Genomic DNA, 16,549 nt, shown 5'->3' with positions numbered 1-16,549 from the left:
CGAGAGTTTGGAGTTTTATGTGTGCTGTGGAAGCTAAAAAAAAAAATAAAATAAAAATAAAATGAATGAAGAGTCCTAATGCCACTTCAGCAGGGTGGCCGCGGTTGTGTGGGCAAAGTTCTGAAGCAGATGGAGGATGTGAGCTGCTTTTATATTTGTAAAACCTGAATAAAGCATGAGCGTCACTTCTAACTGTGTTTATAAATTCAGGAATTAACTTCTGCCTCGGAAAGGAGGTAGAACATAGTTAGGTGGAATTCAGTTAGCTTAGTTCAAGTGTTATTCTCGTGTATGCCCTTGATGCAGGCTCCTCAGTTCAAGAGAGACAGGGACCTACTCAAGAGAGTCCAACGGAGAGCTACGAGCATGATTAAGGGACTTGAACATCTGTCCTATGAAGAGAGACTGAGAGACCTGGGGCTGTTTAGTCTTGAGAAGAGAAGGCTGAGAGGGGATCTTATTACTGTATACAAATATCTGAGGATTGAGTATCAAGAGGAAGGGGACAATCTCTTTTCAGTGATGCCCAGTAATAGGATAAGGAATAATAGGTACAAGATAGAACATGGGAAGTTCCACCTCAACATGAGGAGAAACTTCTTTACTGTGAGGGTGATGGAGCACTGGCACAGGCTGCCCAGAGAGGTTGTGGAGTCTCCTTCTCTGGAGACTTTCAAAACCCACCTGGACGCGTTCCTGTGTGGATCCTAGGGGATCCTGCTCTGGCAGGGGGGTTGGACTAGATGATCTCTAGAGGTCACTTCCAGCCCCGCACATTCTATGATTCTATGATTCTGCAGAGCTTACTTGGGTATCATGTACCATCTCTACTACTCCTACAAAAATAAAGTAAAATCAGAGTGCACAGCAACAGTGAAATTCCTGATTATGGGTACACATAAAATAGCATACAAGTAAGTTGTAAACTATTTCCTCCTTGTTTATCAGGTGAGCACAGTAGTATTGTGTTATAGTTTGTGTGTTTGGGATTGCTGCTCTTCCTACAAGCTGTTACTTTAATACATAAAGTTAAACGATTTTCTTCCTGTGTGTTAGGGTAGTTAATTAAATGATAGATCAGAACTGAGCATTGTGGATTTTCAGTTTGTAGAAGGTATTTTTTTTGTCTGTTTAAGGTAATGGAAGTTATAAATAACATTTTAAAGTACGATTTGAATAACTATAGAAATACTGACTTCACTAAACCAGTGAAACATTTCATTCAGAATCTAAACAAATTAATTGCAAGCACACACAGACCATGCTTTACTGTGTTTCCAAAACCTTGATGTTGCATGATATTGTACAGTTTAGCTCTGATGCCTTTGAAACCCTCTAGTGATACAGTATGGAGACAGGAGCCTTGTCTAGCAAAAAAGACTTTTTTTCAGGCAGCATTTGCTCATTTGATTTTTTGTTTTAACTTTTTGTCCCCTCCCTCCTTCTTTTTATTTATATTCCCTGTGCTTTTCAGCACAAAGGAACTCACTGTCTCACTTCCTTGACTCTAAAATTGAAGTAATGGCTCTTTCCTATGAGATGTCAAAAGGCTGAAGACATACTGACTGTGAAATGTTTAAATATCGCAGTAATGAGAATGATGAAGTGCAGTCACTTCTGTTTTATTTGGAAGACTTCTGGTAGCAGAAAGAAGACAGCAACTCCCAGGTAATATGGGAAGATTGGTTGATGCTGGGGAGCAGCGCTACAGCAATACTAGAGGTGCTCCTGGGGGTTGCAGCTGCTTCCCTTTGATTTGAAAGGCTTAAGCGTTTGGATGTGGTTCCTAGGAGCAGCTGGGGACATGTGCTTGTGCTCTAGGATGCGTAACCTTGTTAACTTTTGTTGCTCCAGGGGACGGTGCGCTGGCTTTGCTGGGGTCAGTGTAGTCTGTCGTGGCCAGATGTAGGAGGCCCAGCTGGGCCAGGCTGGAGACAGTGGCCAGGTCTTCATCCTTGCCCCATCCTGGGAGAGAGAGCCTGGGCAGCTCCGCAAGCAGTTGCGCTTTTAGACTTGGTTGGAGCAGAGCTGGTTCGTTCCAGCTCGTTATCGTGCACAGGCGGCTCCGTTGTTAGTTTCACGCTGTCTCAAAAACCTTTTAAGACAAGGCTTGAGCTGCCTCAGTGGCCGATAGCAGAGATCTGAAGTTTATCCCAAGTACATGTGTTACCACGATACAAACCCTTGGCTCCGTGATAGGAGAGGAGGTACACCGGTGTTTAATGTGGGAGGTATCTCTGTGTTTTTCTCCCTAGTCTTTTTAATTTATAATCGTGCAGTTTGATTTCCTGCCTAACCCTACCCTGCAGTTAAAAGGCTAGCTTGAGCAAAATTATTAAGAACATTTCTAGGAGGAGGCACTTCATTGTCTCACAAAGATGAAGCTGAATTCATGAAGAAATGTGGTCTTACATAAATGCCTGTGAGATAGCGATGCTCCTGACAACATACTGTATTTCTTACTCCCATTTTTACTCAATAAGAAGTATTTGATGTGTGCGTTTGAGAATGGTTTGGTGTAGCCTATCAATTAAAAAAAAAGAAAAAAAAAAAGAAAAAGCTTTGATACCTTTCAACTCCAAAGTTGCTAAGACTCGGGTAGCAAGAGATGCTTCATCCCTTGTACAAAAGGTGCCTCTGTGGCTTGTAGCAAAGTGCTGTTTGGCATTTCTTTTGATGAGTTGAAAAGGCAGGCTGTGCAGACACTCTTAGTGAGTCAGACTTTTGTTGATTTGCCTTGCCTAAGGATTTAATTGCAGCTGTGCAGATTTCATAACTATTTTAATGAAGTGATATATGCAGCTCATTTGTTTTTAAGAACAAAATAATAATGCCGTGTTGTAATTAATACACTCTGAGATAGATATTTCTGCCTTTACTTCAAATGTTAGTTTCATGTTTGAAATAGTTATTACTTCTTCTTCAGAATAACTGTGATTGGATTAAAACACATGTAGCGCCTTCCTTATACCTTTTGTTGTACATAAGTATACTTTTCTTTCATTAAGCTGCTATAATGAATAGGTATGAAAAATATGATTGCATCCATGTGTTAAAAAAATCAAGGCTAGTTAAGTAAGTTTAAGGAAGAAAATGTAAAATTGTCGATATTATTAAATACTTGCTCCCTTAAGTAGAACAGAATTATAACTGGATAGTTCTGCTGTCTTCAGAAATGTACTTCATTTTCTGTCACTAGAAGCATAGTTTTAAAATATGAATATGGAACATTATTCTCCTGTTATGATCTGATCAACTGGGAGAAGCTGAGAGGAATAATCTACTACATCTGTAGGAAACTGACTTCTGGTATTTCGAGTGACAAGGTAAACTGGAAGCCAACCAGCCTAGTGGAATGGAGTGTTGCCTTTTAACTTCTATAAAATTATTGAAATGCCTTAAAAATATTTATAATAATATTCCTAATGATTGGGGGCTTTTTAACAGAAGTCTTACATTAGAAGAATAGGAATTACAAGTTCTACTGTGTAAATTCTGTTCTGGTTTTGAGGACAAGAGGGCATATGACTTTATGCAAAGAAAAACGATTATGAAAAACTGTTTAGTTGCTGTGAGTTTAATTTCAATTTAAATTTAAATTTAAAGCATCTGATTCTTGGTACATTTAATATAATTGATTAGAGCGGAGTGAGGGCTTGGAAAGCATTAGTGCATTAGAAATTTTCGTAACAATACAGAAAACAGCATGAGAATTGGTAACATCTATATAGAGAGTACTTTTTTTTTTTTTACTTGTTACATGGTTTGTTAACCTCCTTTGGATGAAGTTACTAGTTTTGGAAAGTGTTTAGACTGGGAATATTGATATTTTTTGATATGTACAGTTACAAAGGAATTTTACAGGGGCAAAGAAATTTTGGTGAGATTGTATTTCCAAGATGAGGTGAAGAGGGTGCTACTTTGTGTTACAGTATCACTGTTATGCTGAAACTGCAGACTATAATAACCTGTGTTCATTTTGAAATCATGTAATGTGTACAGCTTGCTAATAACTTAATTGGTTTGGAGGTAAGTGTTACCAGATTGTATTTTTTAAAATGGAACATTGAATTTTGTAATTTGGTTTTTTTTGGCTACGGAAATTTTCTTGAATGTAATTTTGTTTTGTAGCAGTGGAGATAATTAACATGTTTTACTTGGATCTGTGCTTGCACAGAGGAAACCATGTCTATGGCTGTTTAGAGGAAGAAATAGTAGTATGCTAACTCAATTTAGCACCTGAAAACAGCATGACATTTCCCAGTCTTGCATCACTGCTGCTAAAATTCTATGGTTAAAACTGGAGAGGTTTTGTATGTTGCGAGTACAAGATAAATAAGATTTTTTGCTATGATAGCAAAATAGTAAAACTTTAGTTTTATAGATGAATTGGGTTTGTGTAAGGTGGGACATAGTGAAATGTTTTAGTTCTTTTTTTTTTTTTTTTTTTTAGAGGCTTCTTTGCTGTCAGGTGTATTTAAAAAACAGAGGTTGCAGCAGGTGTCTGAAAGCCTCCAAAGCTGTCCCTGTTTGGATGTGATACAGAAGTTCCACTTTCATATTTCTCAGCCTCTTGGTGGTTATTTTATGTACTAACTTTAGTGGCTAAATTGTAAAACCAGCAGATGCAGCAGGAGGTTACAAGAGTTTCCTTGCAACAGGTGTCATATTAGAAGTTGATTAGGGAGAATTTAAGAAGAAAGGCAAGCAAAAGGCATATTAAAGTAAACAAAATAGATTGAGTTTGGAAAGGTAAGGGAGGAGAAAGGAATCCAATTCTAAATATCTAAAAAAATAGAAATTTTGTGGGGTTTATTTCCAAACCTTATGAATTAAGAAAAACAAAAAAAGAAAAAGTGGGGAGGTAATGGGCTTAGCCTGAGTAGAGGGGCCTCTTCTATGCGAAGACAGTGGCCTTCTTGCTCTCCAGAACCATATGCAGTTGAATAACAGCAAAATCATCTCAGCCTTTAGGAGGCTGCTGTAGTCTGACAACCTGTGTGCACAGTAAGAAGTGGATGGTGCAAAGTTTTGCTCAAGTAGAGATGGTAAATCATCAGGGATGCAGAGGTTCACGTAGATTATGGAGCTCACGTTTGCGAAAACTTTTCATGGTGAAGTAAGGCTAACGTCGCCAAGAAATGAATTGTAAGTCAGAGTAGCGGTGCAGAGTTTATTAACACCTATAAGTACAATCTCTGAAATTAACTCATCTATATAGAAAGTTACTGCTTACACAGTATTAGTTTGTACCTTTCCTTAGGGTCATAGCAGGGGAAAAGGGGGAAAAAAGAAAAAACCTTGACAGCTGACTAATAAGTGGATTATCTCAAGTGTTTTGGCATGTTAGGATTGGCTATGTCTTCTAGTTAGGAACATGTTGATACTTGGCCAGTCTGGTATAAATTGAAGAGCACTGTCTGCACTAATCTATGTATTTCATTGAATTAATATTTAAACTTAATAGTTGAAAATAAGACTTGAAAGCAAGTCCTGCTCAGCTTCTGTAACTTGGGCATTTGTTGATAGACAAACTCACAAAGTTGTCTTTTTTTTTTCTAGTGGGGAAGCTATACCTGTGAGTGTGATTCAATCACAGTTTTTAAACCAGTATATTTTTCTGACTTTACCATGTGACTGCAACTCCAGTTAAGAATGTTGTATATGTATGTTTTATAACTATATATAAATATGTGTGCATATATAAACAGATGTATCTGTGTGTGTTATTGATGGACTATGCAGAGCTTCTCAACTCCAAGCTCTTGTGCTAAAACAGGTGAGGTTGTTCTGAAAGTTGCAGTTGTCTGGCTTGTTTCTCGTGCTGTTAAGTGAAATACCCTTGAGGCTGCTTTCTAGAGGATGTATGTTGGTTAAGTAGTAATCTGACAGAATGCTTTGACTGGCATTTGAACTATATGGGGTGAAACTTCTCTACTCGTTGAGTGAATATTTTGATTTCTGAGTTAAGATGTGCTAATGCCTAGAGTTTGTGAAGCAAAATATTCCTTGTCCTATAGTTGTTCTGTAGATAAATTAGGAACGAATGGTTTGAATCTAGTCTGGAATCTTGAAGGAAGATAAGTGTATGTTGTTGATACTGTATTTCAAGCAGCTGATTGCTACTAAATTGACTTTTTCTTTTCTTTTTTTTTTTTTTGCAGGCTGGAGCTCTTGATTTATTGAAGGAGCTTAAAAATATTCCCATGACCCTTGAGTTGTTACAGGTATGATTTTCATATTGTTGTGGTGCAAATACTAACTGTGTAATGATGATGGTGAAGTCAGCAAATCTGGAAGAAGGTTGTGTTATTAAAGTAGTTTCTGATGCAGAAACTCCTTGGGATAATCAGTGTTATTATAGGGTAACTAGTTTTATTTCACCCCGATTTTAGGGCACTGAAGTGTTTCCTTCCAGCAGCAGGCTCTGAAAGCTTATTTTTCCAAGTTGAAAATAGTGAATTTTGTCATGGGCAAAGGGGAAGAGCTGCTTATAAACTTACCTTGCATACAATCTTAGGTTCTTACGAGCACAGGTGTGTTGTTCCCTTCCCTCTGAAGGACAGTGCACCTGGTTACAACTGATACGTTCTTTTTCCATGTGTAGGTAGTTCTGGTTTTGCAAAGTTTATAACTTTAGCAAATTGTATTTGACCATTTCTTTCACTACCTCCTTCTTCCTCCCGCCATAACTTGCAAGTAGTGTATTTCTTAATGTAATTATACTCCTCCTGTTTTACTCTTTTGAACAGGAGTGGTGGTGTGGTACAATCTCTCTTACATGAATACTTTCTCTAATTTTGCTTCTATCTACATCTCTAACATAGTATTTTATAATTTTTTTTTATAAATTCTTTCAAAAAGTAACTCAGTGAATTTTATTTGCATGTTGTTTGAGGTTGTCATGTAACTCCTCAGTAAACAACTTATCTTCCAAAGTAACTAGGTATTTTCTGTCTTGGAAAATTTTCAAGTCACAAAGGCAAATATAAGACCTGATTTGCTGTGATAGCCACTTAAATAGGAAGAGACTGAAAAGTAAATTTTTTTCTACGTGACAATTAATTGTCACAGATGCAGAATTAGCTATAAAGTTCAAATCTTAAGTGTGAGTAACAACGTCATTCTTGATGTATGCATCCTATATATTTGCAGAATGTAGTTGGTATGTTATTAATAATACAGTTTATGACAGAAAATAGGAATTTGAAAGTGTCATCTTCATGCATGAATGAGCATCACTTGTGACACTGCAACCTTCTCCCCTGTGTCTAATCTCCTTGCTTAAAAAACCAGAACACCTCAAGCCGCACACACAACAACAACAAAACCCAGAAAAATACTCTCTTGACCTGATTCTTTTGACAGTTTTTTGTGCAGGTCTTAACACAAACTGTTTGTGTAATAAGTTTTTTTTTTTCCTTTGGAATGAAGAAATCTCTCAGCAAGTGCTCTGGAAATTCTGTAAATGCTGCTTTGCAAACCTGTTCTGTTTGGTGTGAAAAGTGAGACTAGAAGGAGAAGCTTTACCCAGAGCAGCAGAACAATTTTAACCTTGAATTGTGAGGATCTGAAGAATATATGAGTAGATAACTTGGTCTTTTTTAGTTGCACTGAAAACCTTAGTAATGTTATCAACAATGGAGGACTCTTAATCTTGCTAAAAACAACAAACTCATTTGTTTGCCTTTTAGAGCACTTGTGCGACCTTGAAATAATTTATATAAAGTTACTTATTAATTCTGTCCAGATTTCTATCCTACTTGAAAGAAGCCTATTTATTCTCACTGATATAAGAGATACCTGGCTTTCCGAGGAAATAATATTTGTAGTAAATGATTGCTTTTAATTTGTATTGGAGGTTAGTACCATGTGCATTTGTAAAGAAGATTTCTCTGTGTTATGGTAGGTCTAAAGGGATCGCGTATTGTGGCATACGCTTGCGTAGTAGATTGACTGTAGTTTAGTTAAGAGGTTTCTCTTAAGTACTCACTGCTGTATTCAAAACAGTTCCATTGCATAAGATTGCATCTAGCAATGTGTTTAGACTCAGATTTACATTATTTTTGTCGAGAGTTCTATAAGAGTATAAAGTCTGCCATAAATTTTCTGTGCTAGTCTTCCAAATTTGCTTAAGTGATGGAGGACTTGGAGCAACAGCTGAAATGCAGAATAATCGGCTGCATCGCTCTGGTTGTGGATTGTTAGTGTGCTAACGACAAAAAGGGTGATAATCATGAGAAAGTGGGAGCACTAACTTCCTCTGTGTAGACTGAGATATCTGTTGATATGTCCTGTGTTTCATCAGTTCAAACACAAGTGAAAAGCATACTTCCACACCAATTTTAAAGGAGTTTTGAAAGCAGGCTACATTGAAAAAAACACTGATGTGACAGTTTCACTGTTCCTGTGTAATAGAGAAGTGATGATTTTTCCTGTAACATGACTGTTGCTTCAGTCTGAGCTGATGAGCTCCTCTGAACAATTTACAGGTATGTGAAATAGGGAAGTGCACATTGATGGTTTGGACTTGTGCTTGTGTCCTTCTGGCCTGTTTATCTTGTCACAGAAAGCTGCAGTGGCTACAGGCAATAATACGACTGTGTCATATCTGACGAGTTTTGCGTAAGCGAGCCGATCCTTGCTCAGCTAGGCAGGGAGCCAGTAGCCTCCCTAACACGGAATCTATCCGATAGGCGGTCAGAATCGCAAAGCGGTTTAGCAACCACACAGTGTTAAAGTCATCATGTCCCTGGTGCTAATTGTGGGTAATGTGCAGCTAAACGATGAGTGAGGCAGACGGTCTTCATTTTAGCAAACAGGTTTTACTGGCAGCTACACACACGTATGCAGAACTGGGCTGTGATGCACAGCCCTTCTTAGTGACTCCTTGCCAGTGCCTTGGTGATCTGGGGAGGAGACCTGGGAACCTGGAGGTGGTTATTCTTCAGGACTTGCTTTGGCTCTGCTTTGGTCCAGGTGCTCACCAGTTCTGTGTCTGCATATTCTCTTACTGTTTTAAGTTGGTAACACCTCTGCTTGCTTCAGTGGTTGCTATTCTTCCCCGGTTATGTTCTGTACGTGTTCTCATTTAATCTGGGCTTGGAGAAGAGTAGGTGCCACCATATGCTGTGGTTTAGGTTCAGTCATAGGTTGCTTGTGCTGCTGGTGCCAGCTGGAGGCTGCTCGGCTGACAGCTTGAAAGCTTCAGGGGTGGAAGCAGCCACCCCTGACTCTGAGCCTCTTTGCTCTCAGAAAGCAGCTGAAAAGTGCTCTAGAATTTCAAGTGGGGAAGAGCGATCCCTTAAAAATGCATTTTGGACAGGGTGAGGAGTGATTTTCGTATGCCTGCAAAACTTACAGACTGGCACAGAGGTAAAGCAGTTCCACAGATTATACTAGGTCGGGGAAAAATACTGGAGGTTTCTGCCTAAAGTGGCTTTCACAAGAACAGCTCTGTAGGCTGCAAGACTGAGGAAATTTTAAATGCTGGCGGCCGGTTTGTCATTAAAGCACAGTCACTTTGAGACTATAACGCTGATCCTTTGACAGTTACTTGTGTCAGTTTGCAGGCAAATTACCTGGTAGATTATTCCTTCCCCTCTCTTTAGGTGAGGCCAGACCAAGTACTCTGTAAAAAGCAAACAAGTGAGCTGTGTTCATGTAGTGCCTTAAGACAGCTGGCAGTTTACATAGCGACCATAATGTGTTCCTCTTGAATGATCAGAAGAAATTACTTTTTCCAATTAATTTGGGGTTTTATTTACCTAAGCAGGTCTGAAAGTTGATGTCTTGTTGCTGATGAGGGTAGGCTGTGGTTATGACCAGTTGCCGATGGAGAGTTTTTGGTTTTTTTGTAAATGTGTTCCTTTCATTCAGCGTTTTATGGATTTCCAATTTCCAGTTTCTTATTATCTGAATATAATGTTGGAAATGTGTGTTTAAAATGTCAAGCAAGTTGTCCAGTACTGTTAGTCTGAAATGACCAGGGTCTATCTTGAAACATTTTAGTTACAGGTGAGTAACCATCTGTTCTCTTTAATCCCAAATACGTGCTTAGAGCCGATATTCACACCCGAGGTTATTTGATATGTTTCCTTTGCTGAAATAGCTACTGAATTTTTCTAGTCAGAATGTTTCCATTCATTTAGCACTTCCTTGGTGCCCCAGAAGTGTTGTGTGGGTTGTAAGGAGTAATTTACAGGAACAAATCCTTTCCAATTTTAGCAAGCCACAAAGATTTAAATTTTCCTTTAAAGGAGAAATAAATTTATGATGAACTACTGCAAAAGTAGAATAATTTATATTTAGCAAGTCCCGTAAATAGTAAATGCAACAAAAGCAAGCATCGTAAGAACAATTTAAAGAATTTAGTCATCAATCAAAATATGAAATTATAATAAAATACTTATTTGTGTTGTTAAATACTTCTAGTTTTATGAGAAGTGTGGAAATGTTCTACTTGTAAGAGTAACACATTAGTCAGAAGTCTTCTAAAATGAAACTTCTGTTGCTCTTGAGCTAAATACATGTCCTGATCCAAGTCTAAAAAAAGAATGGATTGTAAATTAACCTCATTCTCACTCTATAGATGGCAGCAGTGCCAAAGGTTTAAAGCCTGTCACATATTGGTCTTTTCGGAGAGGTAGACTAATTGTTTCTATGTGAAAGCAGAACCCTCCGTTCTTAAGCTGTAGAAGAATCTTAGTATTGTGAAAATTATTAGGAACCTAAATTTCTGTCATTCACAGCTGATATTGCAGTGTCTTCCATAGCCGCTAAGTGGGAGTTTTGAGACTATGAAGTCACAGAAGCAGTTGGCAAACTTCTTACCATGCTGAAATATAAATACAGTTATTGCTTCACTGAAAAAGTGAAATTTTGCTGAAAAATTTATATGACAATGAGATACACGATTTTCATGTTGTCATATGTTTTAAATGTTATACTTAGTTCAGGTAAGTAGTTCTGCAGAGCTTTCTGAAATGGTTTGAGAGCAAATATCTTGATTAACTGCCCTTAACCCTCCTGCCCGCTGCCTCCCCCCAACTTCTGTGATGGACACAAATGGTAATATTGTTGCATTCTTTTTCAAAATGTCCATGTGGTTAAAGTCAGTTTTGTAAAGGTTTCCAGCATTTCATCATGATATTCTTAAAAAATAAATGATACCAAAACAAAGAAAAAAGATTCTGTAAAAAAATCATGTTGAAGTACACCTTTATGTATCTTTACTTGTTAAATTGTCTTCATGTCGCCTTTTATAGCATGTATTTTTTCATTGCAGTCTACCAGAATTGGAATGTCGGTGAATGCCATACGCAAGCAAAGCACAGATGAAGAAGTTACATCTTTAGCAAAATCTCTCATCAAGTCTTGGAAGAAACTGTTAGGTATGGCAATGCAAACTTTTTTTTTTCCTACCCTTTGCTCTTGCATGTTTTAGCTGTATGCAGTCTTGATGCAAGTCCGTGACACTGCCTTACTTTAGATATGTTTGAGCTCCTGTGTAAATATCGAAAGTTTCTGCACTGATGTAGTTGTGGTTTACTCTGGCTATCACCAGTGCATTACTGTGAAAGCATATTCAGAGAAAAAGTTAATATATTTTTGTCGTGGCTCGCAAGTAGTAGGAGGGCAGCTTCTGTGGTGACTCATTTCTGAAGTCTCGTTACCTGCTATTGAGCTAGAGTGACTGTACTGCAGTACTAAGCACTAACGAACCGGTTCTGGGCTACTTCCTTTGTCAAGTATAACACATACTCTGGAGAACTTGAGCAAAATCTCATACGAGTGTGGAGGCTTTGTAGCTTGCTCATAAAGTGATTTGCGAAGAGAAAAAAATGTTAAAATATTAAAAAGTTGATGTTAAGAATATGTTAAAACTTACAGGTAGTGGGGAAATAGATCTGTACTTTCTAAACCCTTTGTAGTTTTAAACAACTTACTAATTAGTGAGTTAATGCTGTTTGTTTAATTCCCCTTAAAAGAATGAATGCAGTTAATGAAACCTTTCTGTTAGCAGGATCCTATTCAAGCGTACTTTGTAGTACTTAATGTATTTGAAAACACTTGAATCTCAAAGTATGTCCGGGTATTTTTATTCCTGTACTATGCTATACTCTGATTTGTTTCTTTGTATCTAATTTTGGGTAAATTAAGGTTTAGGAGTCTTAAAATTTTGCGATGAAAAACCATTTACATTATTTTCTACTGGTTTAATTATTTGCCATTCTGTCTAGAAAAATATGATAAATACAAGGAGATGTTAGAGTTCGCTGCCATTTTAAGTCAACCTCATCTCCATTAGTCATAGAGTAATTTATCAGATACTTTATTACTCTTGTAAGTGGTGTACAAATGACTTTGTATCCATCTGACAGCCTATGTATGTAGAAATGGACAATTTGTCACAGCTTTCCACTTGTTTATTCTAGTGGGAAGCAACAACCTCTACAGCAGACTTATTTGTTTAACCTACCTTTAATAGGTTGAATAATACTATATAGGTTTGTTTTGGTAATTAAATTTAGATAATACTAGATACGCTGGTCAGATACTTTTAAAATCATGATAATTACTTTTGTTGTAAATTAAATACATACTTTATAAAGAATCTGATTGGAGTTCACTGGTAAATAGTGAAAATAATGTACTTTCTATGTTTAAATTTCGACTTTAGAACTTGAAGTCCATCTGTATTTTATCCAGTGCATAAAAGTCGTAAGTGGAGAAATGGACCTGCGTATTAACTTGAGTTGCTCTAAAGACTTGTAAAAGCAACAGCTGGATTGAATAACTTGTCTTTAAAGTTGTTAATCTAATTTTAAAAAAAGGAAAAACCCTAATAAACTTGTGTTTTGTTTTTGTTCTTTTTCCCTGAAGTTCAAATTTTTGATACTGCTGCTTAGTTTAGGCAACAAAGTAGAGCAAAGGAATTTCTGTTTATTCGTTGAGACAGTAAAAAGTCCTCTCTCTTTTTTTCTTTTTTTTTTTTAAATACAATATCTTAAGTCAGTCAGCCTTTCTTAATATATCGTTACTGACAGCTGACTGATCTTTAAGTGTTCAAACACTGTGAACCATGGGGAGTGTTATTCCCACCTAGGGCCTGGCGGGCGTTCACCCTGTAGAAGTCTGGAGCAAGAACACGGTGCCTGGTGGTCACAGCAGGTGGGTCTGGCCGTGGGCTGCTGCTGGAAGGGGAGCTCCTGGCTCCCTCCTGTGCTACCACTAGTGCTCAGGTGATGATCCAGGAGACCAGAGCTGGGAACTGACCAGCTGGAAGCTTAATTATTTTGTTCGCTTATTCAGACTTCGAATTTCAACTCTATCAGTGTTTTGGTCCAGCCTGTTTGCAGTTCCTGTTTCCTGCACGGGGTTTGCAGCAGTGACCGACAGCGTGGTGGACCTTCCCCTTCTGCTAGCTTGCTACATTCACGTTATTTTAAGGCAGTTGTGAGGCTCTACTTAAGACTACTTTCATCTAAGACAGGAACTGGAAAGTAAATAGGAAATATTTGGCACTGATCAGAACTGAATACTTTCTTTTGAAGACAGTGCATATGTGACTTTTATTCATGCTCTAATTTTTGTATTGTGCAAGGGTTAGTATAGCTGTGGTTATGCACTTATTGTATAAAATCAAATTATTCCTGAAAATACAGCACTGCTTTTATTCAGAGCTTACATACTCTCAGTTGTAATGTAGACCTTGCAGTCAAACGTAGTAGGGCAAATGTCTTGCCTGTAGTTTTACTGCTAAGTAATTCATTAGAACTCATAACTGTGGCAGATAGAGTATCTGGGCTGAGCAAAGTATGGGTGGGAATCTTACCAAGTGCTTGTATTCTGTTTTATCGTTAGTTTTGACTTTCTTGGAAGAGTATGAAATACTGTAGGTTGAGCTGCTTGAGAAATCGGTTTAAACTGTGCTATTTATAGTGCTTGTAAAGTGGTTTGAATCAAAGATGGCAACAGAAGTGGACAACTGTTAATTGTATCAAGCGTCGTACTCAGAGATCTGAAGTCTTTGTGAGTTATTTTTATGAGTGACGTTTTGAATTTAGGCAGGAGTTATTGACTGTCGGGGTGCTTGTACTGTTTCAGTTCGGTGCTGTCGGAACTTAAGTTTTAAGAATGCGTGGGAAACATGAGACGAAATCAAAGTACGGCTGTGAATCGCCAGATGTTTTTGGCTTGGCCAGAGCAATGCCAAGTCACCAGTGGTTTTTCTGGGAGCTGCCCTTCAGAGGGCCTGCCAGCCCTGTCTGAAGTGACTCACTGGCTGAGCTACAGTGGGAGATCGCTTTCAGATGTTGCTGTAAGACCGTCAAACCGCGCAGCCGAGTTGGTCACAGTTTACATAATGAAGCAAATTCTGCTCTCGGAATAAAATACTCTGCAGTTGTAACCTGGGATTTGCAAATAACTGTTGTTTCGCCAAGTAGCTGCGTCTGTAGAGTGTGCTATGCAGATAAAGAATCTGTGCATACCCATTTAGGTTATGAGGAGTGTTCCTTTTGTATTAAAAAAACCACAATAAAAAATTCTTTAAGGAATTTAACATTTTCCATCACAAATAATTATTTCCTGAAATCTAAGAGAATACAGTGAAAAGGAATGCCCAGACCTCTATACTGAGTAAACCTAACTCCACTAAGTTTGTGAAATGCAGAATGATTGGACAGGAATTTTAACTTTAAGTACGATTATTGGTTGCCAGTATGAGAAACTAAGAATGGGGCCGTGAACATTTTGAAATGTCTCTTTAAAAAAAGTGCATGTCTGAGTAATTTTATTTAAAGAAACCCAACTTTTAAGTGTTTCATGTTGTCGAAAGAAGGTAACACCAGCCAAACTTCACAGAAGTATTTTACTCGGTTTACTTTGTTCATACAATCCTTTGTTACTTCAAACCTGGCTTTGATTCTGCTGGAGCAACCTGGCACAGTCTAGAACTGTCTCAGACATATGTTAATGCTGTCATTAGGTAAAGTGGTTTGAGAACATCTAGTAATCTACTGGCTTTGCTCAAATTGTTATTAATAAAGCAAGTTCTTAAGTTGCAGTCTTAATAGTGTTTAAGAGTATTGTTTACTGTTGATAAGAAGAATACATGGCTTTATAAGATATCAGGTAGAGTAAAAGGTGAAAATAATTTCAGTAGTTTCATTTCCGTGTCAAGTATGAGCTATGGAAATAAATTCCTGTAAAATACAGATTTGGAACTGTTCCATGTACAACTAGATCTGTAATTTTTTACAATTGTCATTGGGGAGATAGTAACACGTGCTGCAAATTATGTGATAGCAGATAGGAGGAAACACATGTATAGCGAAGAAGTTAAGGTGTTTTGCTCTTCTGTCACTTATGATAGTCTTTAAAAATGGTAAGTAAATAGTTCATGATTTTGTTGTTTGTTTCTAGATTTTAGATGTTATTCCCTCCTATGCTACTATGAGAAAGAAGCTTTTCTGTTTTTCACTTTTGTGTCCTGCAGAGGAGTTGTTGACAGGTGTCGCTGCTTGCGCAGCTTAAGGTTATTTTGATCGGTGTCTGGAAAATGAGGCCTAAAGTATTATTAAATGACAGGATCATTGTTAAATTCTTGCCTATGTCACCTGTTACCTGTTATTATCTCTTTCCTTTAGCTTAGTTAAAAAACTTGCCAAGAAACTTTCCAAGTTCTGGTGGTGATATCTCAATCAGTAACATAGGAGAACCCACTAAATTAAATTCTTACGTGCTCCCAGGGAATAACTAGCCACGTTTCATTAGCGCTTCTGGAGAACTCTTACTTTAAAAAAATTCTGAAATTTAAAGTTAAATTTATAAATTGATAACATTGCATCTTTTTATTCTCTCATATTTTTTTCTTGATACTAGTAAATGTCTTGAGGTTACTTGTCATATAATTAGTTGAATCTATGGTGAAGGAACTGGCGGCTGAAGTTGCTAGGCCACTGGCCATCATATTTGAGAGGTCCTGGCAGTCTGGTGAGGTTCCCACAGACTGGAAAAGGGGGAACATACCCCCTATCTTTAAAAAAGGGACCAAGGACAACCCGGGGAACTATAGGCCAGTCAGCCTTACCTCTGTGCCAGGTAAAATCATGGAACAGATTCTCCTGGCAGCTGTACTAAGCCACATAAAAAATAATCAAGTGGTTGGTGACAGCCAGCATGGCTTCACTAGGGGCAGGTCGTGCCTGACTAATTTAGTGGCCTTCTATGACAAAGCTACAGTGCTGGTTGACGTAGGAAAAGCAACGGATGTCATTTTCCTGGACTTGTGCAAGGTGTTTGACACTGTCCCACATGACATCCTTGTCTCTAAAATGGAGAGACGTGGATTTGACAGATGGACCTCTTGGTGGATAAAGAACTGGCTGGATGGTCACACTCAAAGAGTTGTGGTCAGTGGCTCAAAGTCCACATGGAGACCAGTGACAAGCGGTGTTCCTCAGGGCTCTGTTCTGGGTCCAGGTCTGTTCAGCATCTTTGTCAGTAACATGGATGATGGCACTGAGTGCAACCTCAGTCAGTT

General features: G+C 38.0%; 1 protein-coding gene across 1 annotated transcript in view; it reads left to right on the top strand.

The window, feature by feature from the left end:
- The window catches only part of TCEA1 (transcription elongation factor A (SII), 1), a 29,653-nt gene that overhangs the window by 364 nt on the left and 12,740 nt on the right, over positions 1-16,549 (top strand). The window contains exons 2-3 of the mRNA XM_009870259.1: positions 6,165-6,227; positions 11,288-11,393. Coding sequence (XP_009868561.1) covers positions 6,165-6,227; positions 11,288-11,393 — 169 coding nt within the window. The remainder of the gene's footprint in view (positions 1-6,164; positions 6,228-11,287; positions 11,394-16,549) is intronic.

This window comes from Apaloderma vittatum, unplaced genomic scaffold, assembly GCF_000703405.1.
Source record: "Apaloderma vittatum isolate BGI_N311 unplaced genomic scaffold, ASM70340v1 scaffold41295, whole genome shotgun sequence".
NCBI lineage: Eukaryota > Metazoa > Chordata > Aves > Trogoniformes > Trogonidae > Apaloderma > Apaloderma vittatum.
This window is presented reverse-complemented; position numbering and strand designations above follow the sequence as displayed.